The sequence below is a fragment of the Periophthalmus magnuspinnatus genome, chromosome 5, assembly GCF_009829125.3.
Source record: "Periophthalmus magnuspinnatus isolate fPerMag1 chromosome 5, fPerMag1.2.pri, whole genome shotgun sequence".
In the NCBI taxonomy this organism is placed as follows: Eukaryota; Metazoa; Chordata; class Actinopteri; order Gobiiformes; family Gobiidae; genus Periophthalmus; species Periophthalmus magnuspinnatus.
In genome coordinates this window covers 31577593-31599580 of record NC_047130.1, presented here as the reverse complement: position 1 = coordinate 31599580, position 21988 = coordinate 31577593, and the positions used below count along the sequence as shown (strand labels likewise).

Here is a 21988-nt window from a genome sequence, read left to right as displayed (position 1 = left end):
GAGTCAGCCTGCTCTCCAACCACAGGCAGTAACAGAGGAGAACAGTGGAGGATAATCTCATGAAAAATGTAGAGCCGCTGTGCCTCGGCCTTATCGGCGCGCCCGGTTTGTGCGCGCCTCTTTGATGTTCCCCATTGATCTCCACACACTGACGCGAACGCAGGGCCCGCGGGTGATTAGACTTATTAGTGTAATGGAGGGAGCCAGAGGCCGTCAGAGGTGCACACGAAGGAAGAGGAGGCTTGGACACAAGATGATGATGATGATGAGCAGGATCTAACTTTTCTTCAGATATTGTATTTTATCTGCATTGTGTGAAATGAAAGTCCGAACTTATTGCAAAACAGTTAATCAAATAAACTATAATGGCAGTTACTGTATTGAAATCAAATATCCCAAATCAAGGACGTGTATTGCAAAGATCTCTACATTGGCTTTATCACATAATGGGGAAACGGGTCACCACTGAATCACAACAGTTAAATCAGATGCCATAACAACTTCTTATAGTTACTAGCGCTGTTATTGTAACTAACAGCTTCAATATCTGTCTTGAAACAAATACAGTGTTTTTTATTGAAAAACATCAATTTTTATTGTAAATGGAGTCACCTCTCCACAAATCTGACCTGTAACTTCACCTAGTGGTGCCATGTTTTTCCCATATGTTTCTATGGAGATAGATGCATTTAATTCCATACTGCAGGCAAAGCACTAACATCTCCATGGAAACAAGGTGGCAGACCCTGCATCTGAAAAGCTACATAGTGCACCTTTAAATCAAATGAAACTGCGTGTTAGACCTGACATTGTGAACTGATTGAGGCAAACTTTTAAAAATGGGACAATTGTGCTAGCATTTTTCAAACATCTGAAGAGCAAAGCTCTGTGGCTCATTAAAATGGACAAAACGGCAAAAGCTGTGAAAAGCTGCATTGCAGGTGCATGGTGTTCTCCATGCTTGGCTGCTGTGATTTATCGGTTTGTTGGAACAGTGAAGACTGCTGTTGAATGCACAATGAGTTTTGACCTGCACAGCAGGTTATCAGAGATTTTGGCCAGGTTTTACAGTGATGAATTGACCTGCTATTTAAATTAATCTGTTCTGATGTTCATCTAAGATTTTAGTACCCTTCTAAAAATTGTGATAATAGTTGTGTTTCTTTTATTATGTTTTTATCTACAAGAAATGATTCTTTTACCAGTAGAGATGTGACGAGGTTGGATGTGCAAAGGTTGGATGGAGAGAACTGAGGATGTGAGGATTTATTCGGAAAAGTAAATATCACACAAAAATGAAGTTTATTTTTGCTCAGATCTCAAACAAACCAAGCACAAGTGTAACACAAGTGCAAGAGTTCAAGTTATTGTCCATAAATTTGAAAAGTAATGAAGTCATGAGTCAAGTGTTTTTATATCCCTGGATAAAGTGAGTCAAGGGGAGTGTGGATTTAGGCTTAGAACTGCCAGTTGGAGGTTCTCTACAGGAAGTTACAAAGAGATGATTTAAAGTTTGAAGATAGGTCACCAGCGGGGGGCTCTCTGAGTGACAGTCCCGCTCCAGAGGGGCTTATGTCAGTTATATTAAGTCACATCTACAGGAATAAATACATGGAAAGAGGTTGTTGTGGTTGTTCTTGTGGGAAATATATTCTGAAAGCTCTATTTGGTCAGTGTTCAGGGACAATGGTTTTCAGGAGCACATTGTCAACATTGTACAAGATTATGGACAATGTATCATGGACAGTAAAGTAAGTAGTTTTCAAAGTAGAATGCTATCTGGCATGTATTATGGGAATAGACTGCCAAAATGGTGAAGAAAGCCCTAACTAAGCACTAAAGTACTCGCCCAAATCCCATATAAACTGCTGACAAGGCAAACTTGCCTTCCAGAAGGTGAATGAGTGCCTTGTTTTTGGGTTGCCAGATAGTTTTTTTCTTTTTTTTTTCTATCATAGAAACACACTAAATGTATCCCTTGTGCATCCTGATTCATGATTTTACAACCGTCACACACTCATAAATCCTAAATAAACCATTCTGGAAAATTGCATCTCAACTCAACACCATTGAACATATCCATACATTCTTCCCTTTCAAACTCTGCATTTTTTCTTTCAAAGCCTTACATTTTCTTTCACATGACTTTGCCTACAACAATGAACATGATTTATGATAATGCATTAGAGACCCAGCCAGCGTAGCATGCCATGAATTCCATTAAAACGCTTTAGTTAAAGGCAAGAGGCCGAGTGGGCAATAAGAGGCAGGTTCTGTGGTGGTCTCACACAGATGCCCCTCTCACTGAGCCAGAACAGCCTAATATCTGCATCAGTCCAAAGCAAGGTCACTGCAGAGGCCATGGAGGAAAGGCCATCTGAATCTTAATACCATCCAGGACATGGAGTGGAGCGTGAAGAGTGTTGTGGTCCTCCTCCTCCTGTCACTCTGCCTGCTCTGTCTTCATCCATGTTCTTGGCAAATGCTTCAGGCTTGGCTGCGTGTCTGGGCTGCACGTATGTATATAGGCTCTGTGTGGTAAGTGGGCTCTTGTCTGCCAGGATGTCCTCAGTGGCTATATCCAGCATGCATATATATATATATATATATATATATATATATATATATATATATATATATATATATATATATATATATATATATATATATATATATATATATATATATATATATATATATATATATATATATATATATATATATATATATATATATATATATATATATATATATATATATATATATATATATATATATATATATATATATATATATATATATATATATATATATATATATATATATATATATATATATATATATATATATATATATATATATATATATATATATATATATATATATATATATATATATATATATATATATATATATATATATATATATATATATATATATATATATATATATATATATATATATATATATATATATATATATATATATATATATATATATATATATATATATATATATATATATATATATATGCTGGATATAGCCACTGAGGACATCCTGGCAGACAAGAGTCCACTTAACACACAGAGCCTATATACATACGTGCAGCCCAGACACGCAGCCAAGCCTGAAGCATTTGCCAAGAACATGGATGAAGACAGAGCAGGCAGAGTGACAGGAGGAGGAGGACCACAACACTCTTCACGCTCCACTCCATGTCCTGGATGGTATTAAGATTCAGATGGCCTTTCCTCCATGGCCTCTGCAGTGACCTTGCTTTGGACTGATGCAGATATTAGGCTGTTCTGGCTCAGTGAGAGGGGCATCTGTGTGAGACCACCACAGAACCTGCCTCTTATTGCCCACTCGGCCTCTTGCCTTTAACTAAAGCGTTTTAATGGAATTCATGGCATGCTACGCTGGCTGGGTCTCTAATGCATTATCATAAATCATGTTCATTGTTGTAGGCAAAGTCATGTGAAAGAAAATGTAAGGCTTTGAAAGAAAAAATGCAGAGTTTGAAAGGGAAGAATGTATGGATATGTTCAATGGTGTTGAGTTGAGATGCAATTTTCCAGAATGGTTTATTTAGGATTTATGAGTGTGTGACGGTTGTAAAATCATGAATCAGGATGCACAAGGGATACATTTAGTGTGTTTCTATGATAGAAAAAAAAAAGAAAAAAACTATCTGGCAACCCAAAAACAAGGCACTCATTCACCTTCTGGAAGGCAAGTTTGCCTTGTCAGCAGTTTATATGGGATTTGGGCGAGTACTTTAGTGCTTAGTTAGGGCTTTCTTCACCATTTTGGCAGTCTATTCCCATAATACATGCCAGATAGCATTCTACTTTGAAAACTACTTACTTTACTGTCCATGATACATTGTCCATAATCTTGTACAATGTTGACAATGTGCTCCTGAAACCATTGTCCCTGAACACTGACCAAATAGAGCTTTCAGAATATATTTCCCACAAGAACAACCACAACAACCTCTTTCCATGTATTTATTCCTGTAGATGTGACTTAATATAACTGACATAAGCCCCTCTGGAGCGGGACTGTCACTCAGAGAGCCCCCCGCTGGTGACCTATCTTCAAACTTTAAATCATCTCTTTGTAACTTCCTGTAGAGAACCTCCAACTGGCAGTTCTAAGCCTAAATCCACACTCCCCTTGACTCACTTTATCCAGGGATATAAAAACACTTGACTCATGACTTCATTACTTTTCAAATTTATGGACAATAACTTGAACTCTTGCACTTGTGTTACACTTGTGCTTGGTTTGTTTGAGATCTGAGCAAAAATAAACTTCATTTTTGTGTGATATTTACTTTTCCGAATAAATCCTCACATCCTCAGTTCTCTCCATCCAACCTTTGCACATCCAACCTCGTCACATCTCTACTGGTAAAAGAATCATTTCTTGTAGATAAAAACATAATAAAAGAAACACAACTATTATCACAATTTTTAGAAGGGTACTAAAATCTTAGATGAACATCAGAACAGATTAATTTAAATAGCAGGTCAATTCATCACTGTAAAACCTGGCCAAAATCTCTGATAACCTGCTGTGCAGGTCAAAACTCATTGTGCATTCAACAGCAGTCTTCACTGTTCCAACAAACCGATAAATCACAGCAGCCAAGCATGGAGAACACCATGCACCTGCAATGCAGCTTTTCACAGCTTTTGCCGTTTTGTCCATTTTAATGAGCCACAGAGCTTTGCTCTTCAGATGTTTGAAAAATGCTAGCACAATTGTCCCATTTTTAAAAGTTTGCCTCAATCAGTTCACAATGTCAGGTCTAACACGCAGTTTCATTTGATTTAAAGGTGCACTATGTAGCTTTTCAGATGCAGGGTCTGCCACCTTGTTTCCATGGAGATGTTAGTGCTTTGCCTGCAGTATGGAATTAAATGCATCTATCTCCATAGAAACATATGGGAAAAACATGGCACCACTAGGTGAAGTTACAGGTCAGATTTGTGGAGAGGTGACTCCATTTACAATAAAAATTGATGTTTTTCAATAAAAAACACTGTATTTGTTTCAAGACAGATATTGAAGCTGTTAGTTACAATAACAGCGCTAGTAACTATAAGAAGTTGTTATGGCATCTGATTTAACTGTTGTGATTCAGTGGTGACCCGTTTCCCCATTATGTGATAAAGCCAATGTAGAGATCTTTGCAATACACGTCCTTGATTTGGGATATTTGATTTCAATACAGTAACTGCCATTATAGTTTATTTGATTAACTGTTTTGCAATAAGTTCGGACTTTCATTTCACACAATGCAGATAAAATACAAATATCTGAAGAAAAGTTAGATCCTGCTCATCATCATCATCATCTTGTGTCCAAGCCTCCTCTTCCTTCGTGTGCACCTCTGACGGCCTCTGGCTCCCTCCATTACACTAATAAGTCTAATCACCCGCGGGCCCTGCGTTCGCGTCAGTGTGTGGAGATCAATGGGGAACATCAAAGAGGCGCGCACAAACCGGGCGCGCCGATAAGGCCGAGGCACAGCGGCTCTACATTTTTCATGAGATTATCCTCCACTGTTCTCCTCTGTTACTGCCTGTGGTTGGAGAGCAGGCTGACTCTAATGAGCTGGGATGTAGAGATCGAACTGGAGATGCTGGAGATGAGGTGTACACAGGCAAGCATGGACACGTAAAGTCACAAGGGAGGTACAAGTTCATTGGACAGGACATTTTGAAATGATGGTACTTAGCAATTTCAAAGGCTGCATTTTTTAATTGCATCCATTCAAATTATGATTTTGATTTGATTTTAGATTGCATTTTACTTTGGATTACTAATTTCCTGAACATAAACAACGCAGTCATTTATCACAGAGACAGTGTAATTTCTTCCAAAAGTCTGAATTAAGTTGTAGAAAAAAACACTCAATCTTGATCTCAGTTCAAATTTGATTAATAGCACTGCCCTTTTTAGTAAGAATAAGATCTTTAGTTGAAGCAATATATATTATGCTAGCCTTTATTTTACATTTGTATCTCTTAATTTACATAAATTTCTCTTTCTGGAGTTTCTTGTTATTTATACATTCTTATTTATCAATTTACCCATTTACTAAAAGAGCCAAACCTCAGACTAGATTCTTATTAAAACACTGTTTGTTCAGCTCTTTCCTCGTGTCCTCTCTGTAGAGTTCAGACAGAGCTGTATAAATATTGACCTGTCCCATTTCCTTTGGCGGTGTCCTTATGGAGACGAATGGAGGGCAGTCTTCATCACTAATGTACAATGTGTCTAGAAGTCCTGGCCTTTGTCTTCACAACACATCAGTCTCCCTTTTTATTATAAACCTATTGCACCTGGTCACAACAGGGCAATTCATATTGGGTTTGTTCTCACTCACGTATACCTCCTTCTCGCTCACGTATACCTCCTTCTCGCTCACGTATACCTCCTTCTCACTCACGTATACCTCCTTCTCGCTCACGTATACCTCCTTCTCGCTCACGTATACCTCCTTCTCGCTCACGTATACCTCCTTCTCACTCACGTATACCTCCTTCTCGCTCACGTATACCTCCTTCTCGCTCACGTATACCTCCTTCTCGCTCACGTATACCTCCTTCTCACTCATGTATACCTCCTTTGTGCCAGGTACTGTATTGATTTGAAATAGATTTAACAATTGCACATACACATCTATTCTTGTGGGGCTAACAAAAAATCTGCATAAAAGTGCATAACACTTGACAAATATAGTGGTCAAAAATGTAGAAAGAAAGATGAATATTTCTCTGATGCCTTAGGCAAACCAACAAACTAGTTAAAGGTGCACTATGTAACCTTTCTGGTGAAGGGTCCACCACCTGCTTGACTCTAGATATTTTACTACATGGAATGTTCCACATTATTGGAACATTCCATGTATTAAACTTTTCTATGTTCCATGTAAACAAACGCTCTAGCAGGCGTAGTCACTGACCAGATCTGTGGAGATAAGACTCCTCTTACAGTTAGAACGCGTGTTATTAAAGGTATACTTTTAAGTAGTAAAACACCTGTAATTGAATAAATACAAGACTAGCTTAATGCCTTACTTTGAAACATTTGAGCGAAAGCAATGACATCACCATGGCAACAAGCAGAACTCAGTCAAACTTTCATGTATTGCAAGTTGGTGTTACAAAAAGATTTGGACTATAGAAGATAACCTTTACAAGTACCATAGGCCACCATCACTGACAAAAACAACACAAGTATTGGGTCAAAAACTCAATCAAAGACTCTCCCACAAAACTTTGAGTTTTGTGGGAGAGATTGGTCCACAGGAGCAGCTGAACTGAGACGTGTTGCTCAAAGGTATTTCTCACAGTTAAAGGGGAGGAATGAGGAGATAAAAGTAGGACTTAAATTCTGACTAAGCAGAGCCTCTACAGTGTTAACAATGAATATGTATGAGGGGATTGTTCCAGTGACCTTTGAAAGACTCTGAGGTGAGAACAGGAGGAATCCGAGTGAAACCAGTGCACCCAACATGACATTTCCACTGCACTCCACCAACACTTTGAGAGGGTGGACTTTTGACTTTTGGAAAGGTGCTAGTACAAAATATGTCATGTTTTGGATGCAAAGAATATTTGTATCAGAGATGTAAAACTAATGCAAAGATTTTCTGGTTGAATAAAGGTCAAAGAAAAATTAAAAATAAAACAGCAATAAATAGAGGATATCATTTTAGTTTCTAGCACAGTAAAAATTGGGAAATAGTTGTAGTATTAGCCCAAGTAAGACTAAATGTATTGTAGTAGTACTGGTATTAAATATATAATAGATATGATCATTCAGATGTAATTAAATGTCACCTTTAACTTTCAATACATTTAATAAACATTAGGAGTTCTTCATTCTTCTCTTTAGTTTCTCCAACTAAACTCTGACTGATGGTTGTTTTGGTAAAATACAAGTCACATTTTGCGTTGGAGCACAGCAGGCCCTCACTCCATTACTTGCCTAGAGAAGCAGGGGAGATAAACTAATGCTCTCCTCGGGTGAAGAATGGGCTGCTCTGGCTCACAGTTTAAATATCGACAGACTCCAAACAACATTTTCATATCGCTGTAAGACGCCACCTCCAACAGAGACAAAAATAAATAAATAGGTTAGAGATGTACAAATCATGGAGGTAACGTCCCATTTTTGCAATAACTGAATGCAGTGATGTAGCTGCAGTGCTGGTTTGTTTATCTTCTACCTTTTTCTGCTGAATGGTAAATTTGTACAGTCTGTTTTTTGTTTTTGTTTTAATAAAATGTAATGATTTATATTTTTTCTATTTGTTAATGTTCTTTCATATACAAATGTTTCCATTAAAACACTTTAGTTAAAGGCAAGAGGCTGAGTTCTGCAGTGGTCTCACACAGATGTCCCTCTCCCTCAGCCAGAACAGCAATATTTCAGAGGGAAATTATTGGACAGGTGTTAATGTTTCTTTAGTTTTTCCTGCCATTTTCTAGAACAAAGTTAGCCTCAAAACGTTAGCTCTAGTTACTGTTGCTGGGAGAGCTTAGCACAATTTATTCAGCAGAGCCTCAGGCATATTCAGCATTACTACATTGTATTTGACAAACACACACTGCATTGTCATTGTGCAGATAAAGGAATTTCTTTTATCACAACTCCAACAAAGCATGTCCTTCTCTTCTATTTAGTATGATTTTGTGAGCACTGTAGACAGGATCAAACTAGGGATGGACAGTCGATATCTGGCAATATGTGGAATTTCTTCATCAGCACATGGTTTTTGAAACTGACAAATACAGGTTATTGACCAGAACAAAAAGACTACAAACAGATATTAATTCATACAAATTTTGAGACACCCAGTAGTGAAGTATATCAGAGAATAAAACTAAACCAGCTAGACTTACTTAGTTTAGAAGCTTCATATATAGGTGGCAAAACGCTGGCAATTTTAATTATATTTTTGATACAATCAGATAAGGGCATCAGAAGAAATCTATACTGGACCAAATATAAAAAAATAAAAATAATAATAAACATTTAAAATAGATCAAAGTTGCAGATGGGCCTCATACGATGCGAGTATCTGAAGAGAACACAGTGAAGACTAAAGAAGCACACATGCTTCATAAAGGCATCATGTTACAACATGACAGTTTTATGGATATAATGGACAAGTGAAATGAACAAAGGTCACATTAAGTAGAGAGAGTGCTTGGGAAGCATTAGAAGGGTTCTGCCTGACAACAACTTGAACAACATGTGAAGATGGCGACACGTGTAAATGTGTTTGACACCTTCACTAGAATCATTTGGATGATTTCAGTCCTGGAATTGCCCGTCTCTACTGAAGTAACTGTAAAAGGAGCTGTTAACTTGAAAACTGCCCCTACATGACATCACAAGGTGAAACAGCATTTTGAGCTTTGGAAATGTAGACAGACTAATAATAAAGTGTTACTCAAACATGTGTGAATGAAACAAAACACAACTCCAGGTCTGTTTTTGATGACAACATTAGAACATGGCTTAAAAATCACAAGAATCAATTTAGTGTAATATAGGATCTTTAAGTAGTTACCAAGCCTGAACCATGCTTAACAAATTAGTTGTTCATTATGAATTAAGTCTTCCTTCATGCTTTATTAAGGCTGTTAACGGTAATAATTGTAATGCATTACCGGACATTTCTATATAATAAAATTTACTTAGAAAACAACAACGTTGCAATATCATGTACAAAACGCATGCATGTACCGGTCCATACTTTTACCAGCATCACTCAGATCATTGAAAACCACGTCTCACACACAACTCCATATTCTTTGACTTCATTTCAGTATGAATCTCTTATTTCTTCACTCTAGATGCATGACCTACTTATTCGCATACTCCAACCGCCACCGTCTTATGCCGCAATTGTTGTTGCTTCACCTGTAGAGCAGTTTCCCCCCTTCTTGAGAGAACAAGTAGTTGCATGCCTTCCCGTTTTCCCCACGTATTCTCCGGGAGCTACTGGGACTCCTGGGACTAATAAACATGCGCAGATACATAGCCCATACACCCACAGAGCACACAAGCCAAGAGTTTGTGAGCAGCGCCGAATCTTGTCAAAGCGTTCCCCCCGCTTGCCTGTCACCCATATTTTTCCTCACTCGCACTAACAACCCTTATGTGGATCCAGGGCTTCCATCTGAATGACAAAAATAGAGTGATGAGAGGAGCACTTTTAACAGCTAAATTAATGCAATGGCACCTGTGACTGTTATCTTTTAAATTTGAGAAAGTTGCAAGCATTTGGTGGATATGATTATTGGTTTTGATTTATTTATTTGAATTAGGATAGTGCATATTAATAATCAGTGTCAGCAAGCACGTTCAACATAAATGGCTAATTCCTTTTGTTGTCCTAAGGCAGGGAAAAGGAAATTCAGTTAGACAACAACAGACACATATTACAAGCTATTACAAGATATTGAGCATTAAAGATACAAGTCTCACTATTTTAAATGAGTAATTGCTTGCTTGTAGTTAAAGGTGAACCATGTACATTTTCTGCTGGAGGATCTGCCACTTGATCATCTCCATACCAAGAATGTTACTCAGTATAGCATTAAAAGTATCCATCTGCTCAAAAGAGACAAGCAAGTGATGCGACTAGAACAATTTTCAGTGCAATAAAATATGGGTAATTGTATAAATGCCATAAAAGTTTAATGCCATACTGTAGGATTTAATGGGCTAAGGCATAATATCTCCATGGAGACAAAGAGATAGAAGACCCTTCACCAGAGAATTTTACACGATTCACCTTTAACGCACGACTTGCTTCTTTGGCTTTTGTTTCCAATCCTCTGCACCGTACAACATAAAACTGTAAACAATGCTGGATAAAAAACATTTTGCTCCAAACAATATTGCAGTACATTGCACCAAATGGAAGAATAATGAATGAATCACTGTTTGTGTTCCTCTATTTTTTATTTTCATTTGAGTCTAAACCAGAAACACGTTACCTCTGCAGTAGCCTTTCAATTTGGCAAGTAAAAGCATAATACGTTTTTCAATCAAAATTGTGTTGACTTCTCAGTTCAGTTGGTTTGAAAAATAACTGCTCGTCACATTGAGCATGGTGTCGTGATCAGCGGTTCACTTATTCTTTGTATTTATTTGAATTAGTTATATTTTTGTTTTTGTGTCAGCCCTGCTTTTTAGTTGGGCCCTCTACTGATTTAGACCTTGTTTACACTCATTTTACCATGAACCTCCACAGTTATGACATAAAACAACATCAATCTCAATAGAGCCAAGCAGGCATAACATATATAAGTTTAACGCCGTACAGTCAGATTTTTGAATATCAAGACATCAAAAGCACACTATTAAAGCTTTGATAATATTAGCATTTCAAACTTGATTTTGATACACATGATACACAGGAAAAGGACACTCAATACCAATTTCAACAATGACAACAGGAAGTATTTTTCAACACAAAGTAAAAGTACTTCCACTGATATTACCATGTGGACTTACGCTAGTTCTGATATAGAGCAAGACCATTCAAAAATATGGAAAGGGTTGATGTTCTAATTACAGAATTGTGTCTGTATGGAAATGAGTATCTAGTTTGGATATAGTTTTAGTATCAATATTCCTTGTGGTATATTTGAGGGTAGGCCTGTCATGATAACAAACTTTGAAGCACAACATTGTTAGAGATTTACTGCGCTAAATGATAATATTGAAACTGATACAATACCAGTGATGCCAGATAATCCTTGTAAGCCATTTTTAAATAGACAGAATCATTACATTGCATGAGCTATAACAAACAGCAGAATGAATCAATATTTAGCCAAAGAATTTACTTTTTCAACCCTCTATGGCTCAAATTATCGTGACAGGCCTATTTGAGAGAAAATGATATCATAACCAGGCACAGACCTTTATCTTTTCCTGCATTCCACTATAATCACACCACTTAAATATCAACATAAACTTGAAACGTAAAATGTCAGACTTATGCTGACAGCACGACAGGTGAAAAACACATCAGTCAAACGGCGCTCATGTTGGGAGCGTATCGACTTCCTCAGTATAATGTCTGCACAATGAGCACTTTGGGAGAGTCAGACAGCATGTGACGATGGCAGTACTTGTTAATTTAATATATGCCGTCTTCCTATTGCTGCAGGGGATTTGTCAGGGTAAAAAATAAAGGTGGTGTGATTGTGTGACACTGTGTGAATGTACAACACGCACTTGTCTTTATCAAGCGATTGCAACCTGCAGTCTCTCATTCGCCCCCTATGTCGATCACCCCTCTCTCTCTCATTCGCCCCCAATGTCGACCGCCCCTCTCTCTGCGCGCAGTGGTCCGTGACATTATCCTTCCAGTACAAGTCTCCCGACAGCAGAACCATATCGGCTGTCTGTCTCCGCGGGGACTCCATTACTTCTTTTGCTGAAACGTCATCTACAAATGGAGAAATGACAAGAACAAAATGCGCAGTGTCTATTTGTACTAAGCTGAGATGCCAAGCTCTGTCATGGTTGAAGTGGAGCACCTTTCACCCCATAACTAACAAGCAACGAAGCCTGAAAATTCACAACTTTGCTTGAAAACACTCAGAGGTATAAGCGTAGTTTTATTGTTTTGACACCACCGCCAAAGGGAATGACAGAGGTGGCAGGGAGACTCTAAGGTCAAAAGACATTTGGCCGGGGGTTGTCTTCTTTCACTGCAAATTCTCACTCCAAACATCACATTAGAGGAATAATGTGCCTCCTGTGGGCTGACAAAAATATATATATGCAGGTTCAGAAAAGAATAGTGTTTTATAGCAGTGCAGTCAAGTTACACCACTCACCACCACATGAACAGTTTCCACACAAGAGCTGTAGATAGTTCTGTCATGATAACACATTTTGAAGTAGGATATATTGCTGGAGTAAATATAGACGATAAATGATAATAAAAACAAATTTTAGCCACTGACACAAAAACCCAAGAGAAGTTTTAAACCACAAAATATTCTAAATCTACAATATTGTTAAAAAATCATGAGCTGCAATAAATAAACAGCACAATGAAACACTAGTCGTTAGTTTGCATCTGGAACGAGTCATAGAAGTTATTTATTCGACCCTCTACAGCTCAAATCTTATCGTAGAGCCAAAAAATAACTGAAAATTCCCAAGTAGTGCAAAGAAAATGTGCAAATGATAAATACTGACTCCAAAAAAACATTGTTCCAGTTTTCATATATTTAACGATATGTGATTAGATAGAAGGTATAAAGTAAGTATTGTTTAAAGCAGACCTATTATGACAAATCAACTTTTCAGAGCTTTTAACCATGTTATATTTATTTATGCTTATTCATGTATTGCTGCATGTCTATTGTTCAAGGCATTAGAGTGATAATCTAAAGAAATAGGTTATTGTGCCATATTCACTGGAATCAAGAAAAAGAATTTGCTCCAGTGATAATAAGCAACAATTCACAATCTGTAAAGTATTCTGCTAACACAGTACAGCATCAAGTTGAAAAAGTTTGATTTGATGATTTTGACTGAGCTCGTGTATTTATTTGATGTTTTCTCATGTTGTATTCTCCAACTGCTTGTGTCCATGGAGATGCCATTATGCTTGTTCAATGGAACAGTATTGAACTTTTCTACCTTGAATTTATTACATTGTGTGTGTTTTTATTACTTTGGCTGTGTTTTTATCTTTTTTGTGATCAAATTTTTTATTCAAGTATCAATCTCAAGTGCAAATATACAGGTTACAATCCGATGACCCTTTTCCCACTTTTTTTGCCACCCCCCACCCCGATGGGCATATAGACAAAAAAACGAACAAAAGATAAATTAGTTAGTAAAATTAATAATAAAAATAGTAACAAAATAAACATATAGATATAATACAATGTAATAATAATAATAATAATAATAATAATAATAATAATAATAATAATAATAAATAAATAAATAATAATAAAAAGTGAAATAATAAAAATAATCCCATCCAGGTTTTGAATTCTTTCCATACAGTAATAGCAAATTTCCTCCATCAAAAGACATTAGCAGAAATTGCATTATACATATTCATTATGTACTATATATATATAAAAAGGACCTGAGCGTACACAAAGTGTGTACGATCAAACGATCAAACATATTTACAAACATTTATCAAACATATTTACAAACATGTATCAAACATATTTACAAACATTTATCAAACATATTTACTAACATTTATCAAACATATTTACAAACATCTATTCTCACTGTATGTGGGGTCACTACTTACTTTTCACAGATCTGACCTGCTGCCCTCATCACATCACCTGCTCGTCTTTATAGAGGTGGATAGTATACGATGGAGTAATCCAGGCAAAACAATATCATCATGGAGACAAGGTATGGGAAACCATTAAACAGAAAAGTTGCGTAGTGCACCTTTAAATACATTTTCACTATGGTTTTACTCAGTTTTATTTGATGACATTGATCTGCAACTATTATGAATAAAATAACCTACAACATTTTGCATATATTTTAAGGACAGATTTTTTTTTTTGCTCACAAACCTGCTCCATGACAGGATTCCCACACCTACTCACAGGGCAGTGGAAGCCTCGCTCTCATTACAGAGGGACCTGTTCTGGTCGGGTCTGTCTGCTGTGCTGCTCTATCAGGGTGATATGTAAAGTGGATGGATGGCTCACTATCCCTGCAGCGGCCATTACACAGAGCAGGGTTACAGCCTGTCGTCTCTGAGCTGACCAACACTACATACCTCTGATTCATCAGAGCCTACGGACACACACAAGCACTCTACATTTCCTCTACAGCAGATTTATATGTGGATGTGATTATACATTGATGCTGCTGATATGTAACCATGGCAACACGAAACAAATGCCCACCACTACCTGACAAAACATTCAGATGCTTTTCTATTTTAGAGTAAGTTCAACCCAAGCTGTAATACTAAAATGAAGAATAGACCAACATTAATGAAATTAATGTAATTTAACTTTTGGAATGATAGTGAGGTTGATGACAAAAAACTGGATAAAAAGAAAAACACAAAAAGTAAGTGCTGTTTCAAAAATGTTACCTAAAGAATAAAAGCAAATATTACGTCGTCTTTCAACAGCCATTCACAAGACATTCTAACAAGCACTAGCAATACAGAGTTATGTGCATTTGTACAGAGTAATATATTTGGACTGTATATGTCCTATTTGTGTCAATATCCACTCTCCCTTATGCAGCAGTGCAGCACTGACACAATGGCATAAGTATATAGTACTTGTCTTCTGTGGCTCCAGATGTAATATTTACACCATCTTTATATCACAATACGAAAGGCTGAACACAAGAAAAGTCCCCGTTTTGCCACAGTTTTGATTGAAAAAAGAAAAAAAAGAAAATAGACCAACACAAAAACATTTTGAGGATTTGGACATTTTTGGAAACTATGTCATTACAGAACACATTTGATTAATACCCAATTTATATTCAGTAAAGTAACACTAAAGTGAAAAAAAGCTCCAGATAAAAGAGGATTTAATCAACACTTCTTTCTTTGTGGATTTGAAAACAGCTGTATTTCTTCTGTTGGCGAAAGAACTTTTGATGAAAAGTGGACTTCCTTTCAAGTAATAAAAAGTGCCAACAATGTATCATAGGTTTCCATAGATAGGTCGGCAACCTCTTTCATCATTATACTGCGGCTCTGCGTGGCTTGGGAAAAAAATTCTGAGTACTTAACTGAAGTGTATTTTATTTGTGTTAGTTCTTTTTTTCAATTGTATTTTTAAATTGGAAGATTATTGTGATCTTGAAATATTAAAACAAAATTATATTTTATTATTTTTCATCACTCAAAATAAGCATCACACCTGTGGAAGCCGGTATACCTGCCCAAATGATGTGCATGGAATGCCATCCCCAACACCGACATAAACATGAAGAAATATGCATTTGGAGTCCTGTCAATCTTCAGATCCACCTACGTCTGTGAGCAGCTATTCTCCAACATGAACTATGTTAAAAACAAACAGCACTCACGTCTCACAGACGTCGTGCAGCCCTGCAAACGCTGTGCACAGACGTTCAGAAGCAGAAGTCCCATTAACCAGCCAAAATAAATATTTATGCAGATATTTTCATAAGCAACAAACTATTGTATACAAAGCGTAAATGTAAAAAAAACACAATATATATATATATATATATATATATATATATATATATATATATATATATATATATATATATATATATATATATATATATATATATATATATATATATATATATATATATATATATATATATATATATATATATATATATATATATATATATATATATATATATATATATATATATATATATATATATATATATATATACAGCGTTTTCTTCATTTTAGTAAAAAGTATTTGCGGCTCCCAGTGTTTTTTTTTCCGTGGTCCAAATGGCTCTTTGGGGGTTAAAGGTTGCTGACCCCTGCCATAATGATCATCTGTGGCAAAGTTTAGTTTCAATGTGTCCTCAAAAGGCATTGTCACCAAAAGCCATTTGTTCCTGACAGACAAATCAAAAACATATAACACAAACTTGTCAATTTCTTGCTTTTTAAACGGCAGTTTCCAAGAGTATGGCCAATGATTCATTGAAAAAACAAAAAAGAAAAAGACTGAAGTTTAACACTGTTAACAGCTGCATAGCACAAATACACCAGAGATGAGCTGTGCATGCCCACCTCCAGATTCTCACCCAAAGAGAAGAAACTTTAAACTTTTAAACTTTAAGTAGGTCGCTTTATACTGGAGAAGCCATGTACTGAGATAGTTGAGAAGAGGACAACACAGGCATATTGATCGTCTCTGTGTCACATTGAACCTAATCCACAGTGATTTACATGGAAAGTGGTGGGACACACTAGAGACACTGGAGGGATGGTGGGGTTTTCAATAACAGATTTAAGAGTGATCAACACAGAAAAACCCTCCAGGCTTACAGGGAGATTCCACAGCACCCAGGGGACCTCATCTTTATTGGACAATGTGTAAAACTACAATCTCGTGTATAGTTCTTTCTTACTGGGGTGATGCTGCCTTGAATCATGGTAATAATTAAAGCCATATAAACTGTTCTATCATTGCACAGTGTCCAGATAAACGGTCAGGATCCAGCTGATGTAGAATGACTTATGTGTCTGGACATCTCACACGTTACGGTCAAAAAGGTCAGGGCCTGTGCAGAGGCATGGTGTCCCAAGGGACCCATAGCGGTAATATGAGCTGATTTATATGTGCCAATCCATGTGTAACTTTCCCATGTCGAAATTTTTATTTGCAGCAATTTGGAAAGAAATATTGTGCAATTTTATGTATTTGAAAATACTTTCTGTGGTAATCAAACTATTGTTTTTTGCATACATTAGAATACTAACCTAGGCTGATAAGCAGTGGACCGACCTGCTCCTATTACTCAGGTCTCAGTCCATTGAAGTGGTGTGTGAGCCATCAGGGGCTGCAGGGTCAGACAGAAGCAGGCCTAATCCCAGCCTCGTCTGCTGCATACTCATTCAGTCTGATTAACAGATCTTAATTCTGTGGGTGTTTTATGTCTTGATAACGTCTCCCTTTCTTACAACTCCGCTGAGATCCACACATGTGCATCCGCTTGATTCAATGAGCCAGAGAAGGAAATCCATTCTCATTGTACACACGCAGTTAATCACCAAATCAATGCGCTTTTCATTTGCACACATACTTAATTCCACTATTGCTACTCACTATTTATTTATAACCCCAAGGGAAAAAGTCACACAATATCCATTTTTATTCAGTTCCCTTAATAGCTTGGCTTGGGCTGATTCTGTTCAATGAATAATCAAAACATTTTCACAATATGGAACAGCCTTAGTAAATATTTTATCCTCCAAGTTGATGTTTTATGAGAAAACTTGAGAAAGCATTAGAATATAAGGGAAAACCAAATGTGCGTTGTGCATCTAGATTCACCTTTGACCCACACACTTACCTTCTGCAGATTTACAGGTACATAGTCTCCAAAAGTTATGAAAACATTGCTTTCTCAGCTGAGTTAACAATCTGGTTTGCTTACTCTACAGGCACACGATCAAGCATCTGTGGCATCTCAGTCCACTCGTCTCCAATACAAACTGACAGCAGCTACTACGACAGCTTATTTGATAATTTAGCATTTTAGAATCAACATTAGAATGAGCTAAAAATAAGAAAAAACTAGCATAATAACTCATTTCCTATAGCTTCCTTTCAAGTCCCAGGACACTGCATGGGTTTCGCACTGCTCCAAACAGATTTTTTATTAAATAAGCTCGCCATACTTTGATATTTGATACTAATTTACAGGATTTCACAGTGAAAAAACACAGCTTCTAGTTAAAATAAAATGACCAGATGTACTATTCTATACTTGAATCCGGTCTCTTTCACAATCAACATTAATAGCAACATAATAATAATAATAATTAGAAATTCTTTAACCCTATTTGGTAATCCCTAGTGAGCAACACCCACTCTGGCAATGCGATGCTTGTAATAAAATCCCATAGTGCAGTGCTGTCCCTGAACATCCACACCACACATGCTCAAGCTTCGAACATGGAAAACCACTTCATCCCACTTTTCTTATATGTGTAAAAGTGTGTTGTGCAAGTCATCCTATGCCATTAACAAAGCCAATTCTGGGCACAGACCCAAGTGGTATAACTGCAGTCTGTCATGTACATACAGGTCTGTTCATGTTCAGTGAAGATGTGCCAACACTCAATGTAAAATCCAGAGCCCTCCACAGATGAAGCTGCTACACCTTGGAACACCGCCGGGAAGCACAGTTCTCATAATACTGTGTGAAACATCCGCAACCTGCAACATTTGGCAGCTCATGTCCCGCTCCTCTGTCACTCAAATAAGCCAAACATAAAACAGACAAGTCAGCTTAGCTCACTTTAATGTCATAACAAGGTGAGGATATAGAATCACTTTGACACAGCAAGTTTAGAGTGGCACCTTGGTGAGGCATGTATTTTTACTTTAAAGAAATGTTCATTCCTTGGATCTGAATTCTACCACTGTCAGATTTCCCAGACTCAGTAGATGGGTTGGATTTGTTACACTTACAAAGCCCATGATTCACAAGGTATAACACTGTCCACTATTCAGCTGGGTTTGTACACAAAGCTAACGTGGTAGTAGCTGAGGGCTAGGGTAACGATTCCTGCAACTGGCATTTTCTAATAAACTGTCATTGTGCTTTTGGGCAAGACCCTTTCCCCTGTGAAGGTTTACTGTATGCGGTGGGCCTATATACTCTAGAATTGATTTCACATCAATCAAGGCACATCATTCTAGGCACCAAGGGCAACTGTGGTGATAGTGGCTTTTGGTTAATACAGATTCTAAACCAACTTTGAGAAACACAATTTTATTAGTTTTTGCCTCTGGGTAGACTGACAGGGATATGATTGCCAGTCTAGAAGATTTACTGACCACTACACACCTCCACATGATGGGTGTTATTGAGACACGTCCAGTGACTTGCTCAAGGACACAACAGTGGTAATAGGAAAAAGGCCCCTTGGCTCTACTGCAGGAAGAAAACATGTAAGAGATCTATATTCTGTATTATTCTGTGTTCATTGTACACAAAAGGTCTATACGTTATCAACTTATTTTACCTACTCTAAAACCAAACCCTACCAACAGAGGTGTAATACATGCTGAACAAAAAGCTTTTCTGACTGCGGAGATGCTGTGGCAGAAACACGGCATTTTCTTTACAAAAGCACACCATGGTTTGAGAAGGTAAATAACTGTCATGCTTGAGCAGGGAGTGTCCGTGCAGTGCGTGCAGACTACGGTATGAAGTGGAAGTCAGATAAGTGCGATTGAAAAGAGACAATAGGAAGGGAGGGCACCAGGAAAGGAGAAGAGGTTGCCACTAGAGGACACATAGGCTGAGTGACAAAACCTTATTGGATTTATTTGTCTTGCTCGGATTCTTCGATGAATCTCATTTATTGTGGCTGACAGCAAGGAAGTGCACATCAAAGTAAAGCGCGCCACCAACAAATGTCTTTTTCCTCATAATGAACGGAAGAACCAGGTCTGGAGAGGAGGCATAGCAGACAACGAGATATAGGGCAAATTCCACACATTCTCAAAGAAAAAAAATCAATCTTTATCACGTAAAAGATGCATTTCACAACATTGCATGGCAATACCATGAAAAGTCAAGATGAAATATAAACTTTCAGACTCCCAGAGATTTGCTTTTGCTGCATTGCATTAAAGATTCCCAGACACTAAGCCAAAATGTTTGAAATATGTTGCAATAGCGACCCAGTTTCATCCTAGCCTCAAAGCATAAAGTAATGAGAGATAAACATTCTCAGATTACACAGAAATTATAATCTTAAATGACAAACTTCACAAATTTACAAGTCTGCGGTCTACTCGACTGAGATGTGAGAGCCACAGATATTGCTGGGAAATTTGTGTATGTCTACTTTTGCCAAATGTTCTTAACAGGTCATAAAATTGTATAGAGAGAGAGAAGTCTTGTTTTGATCATTATAGTCAAGACAAGTAACCATGGAACACAAGAAGAATACATTATAGATAGATGTAGATTCATTTTATAGCTATTGCAGCCAAAGAAATCCACTGCAATAAACCTAAAATGAATACTAGGTGAGTGTGGTTAGTTGCAATTTGAGAAGCTTTTTTTTTTTTTTTTTTTACTGATGCAGAATAAACATCATCCCATGCAACTTTGAGTGGTCAGCACAAGTCTCACAAAAGATCAATGCAAAAATCAACGTTTTAGCACTGCATACTTATGAATATGTGATGAGCCGTAAGTTGGATATAAAACATTCTAAACCATTAAAGGAATAAAGCAGCAACACAATGTGAGAATGCCTTTCACTTTGAGAGATTTTATATTGAACCAACCGGAAATTGGTTTGTTCACCTGACGTTGTGCATCACTGGTGAGTTTAGTTGTTTCCGTTAATCATCTTGAAACTGGGATGAAAGCATGCATATTGATTTGGTTTTCCACAGCTACAATCCCCAAACATCTGGCACTGAACTAGAATTTGCTTTGTGCCCCAATCGCTGTGGCAGAAGACGTAGATTGTCCTTGAGGATTCCACATGAATCAACAATCAGCAGCAGCACAAGCAGGCAGCCAGCCCCGAGCTCTGCCAGGAAAAGCATAAACTTAATTAAGTCCCATCTTACAAGGTGTGCGTGCGCTGGGAGAGCTGTAATGAAAGCCTAATGCTGGCCACAAATTGGTCCAACAAGCAGCGAAAACGCAAGCCTGACAAGACCCCGATACAGCCCCAGAGGAACACCGGATTGGGAGCGTAATGCAAAATCTTGGAACATCAAACATATAATATGCATCAATACGTGTACCTTGTCCAAATCTATTAACAGCTAAGGAGGAGGACTTTAGAAATCATTGAATGCGTGAAATGGAGTTATTTTTAAAGTTGGACTAGACCTGTGTGGTAATTGGGCAAGCTCCCTTAGATGCACTTGGTAATGAGCAGTACTGAGCACTCAAAAAACAAGGAAGGCACTGAATAGTGGAAATTTTTCTTTCCTGGACTTATCGATACATGCATGCAGGAGGTTGTGGTCTTCACATTTTAATAACACAATTTATGAATAACAGAAAGTTGAGAGGCATTTTGAATCATTACATCATGTTTATAAAATGTAAAGTACTTATGTGTATCTTTGTGTTGTGTATTCATATAACTCTTACTGTGTATATGTGAATTTACATTTTTTTGTGATCTAGAGACAGTGTTAGATTGTCTCATAAAATCAATTGTAAAGCAAGTTTAAACAAGTCAGAGTGCTAGACCTCC

At 37.2% G+C, this 21988-nt stretch overlaps 1 protein-coding gene across 1 annotated transcript in view; it reads right to left on the bottom strand.

Annotated features, from left to right (window-relative positions):
- Positions 1-6631, bottom strand: part of LOC117371634 (membrane-associated guanylate kinase, WW and PDZ domain-containing protein 3-like) — a 13153-nt gene extending 6522 nt beyond the window's left edge. The window contains exon 1 of the mRNA XM_033967329.2: positions 6357-6631. Within this exon, the coding sequence (XP_033823220.1) occupies positions 6357-6631 (275 nt within the window). The remainder of the gene's footprint in view (positions 1-6356) is intronic.
- Positions 6632-21988: the final 15357 nt, after the last annotated feature.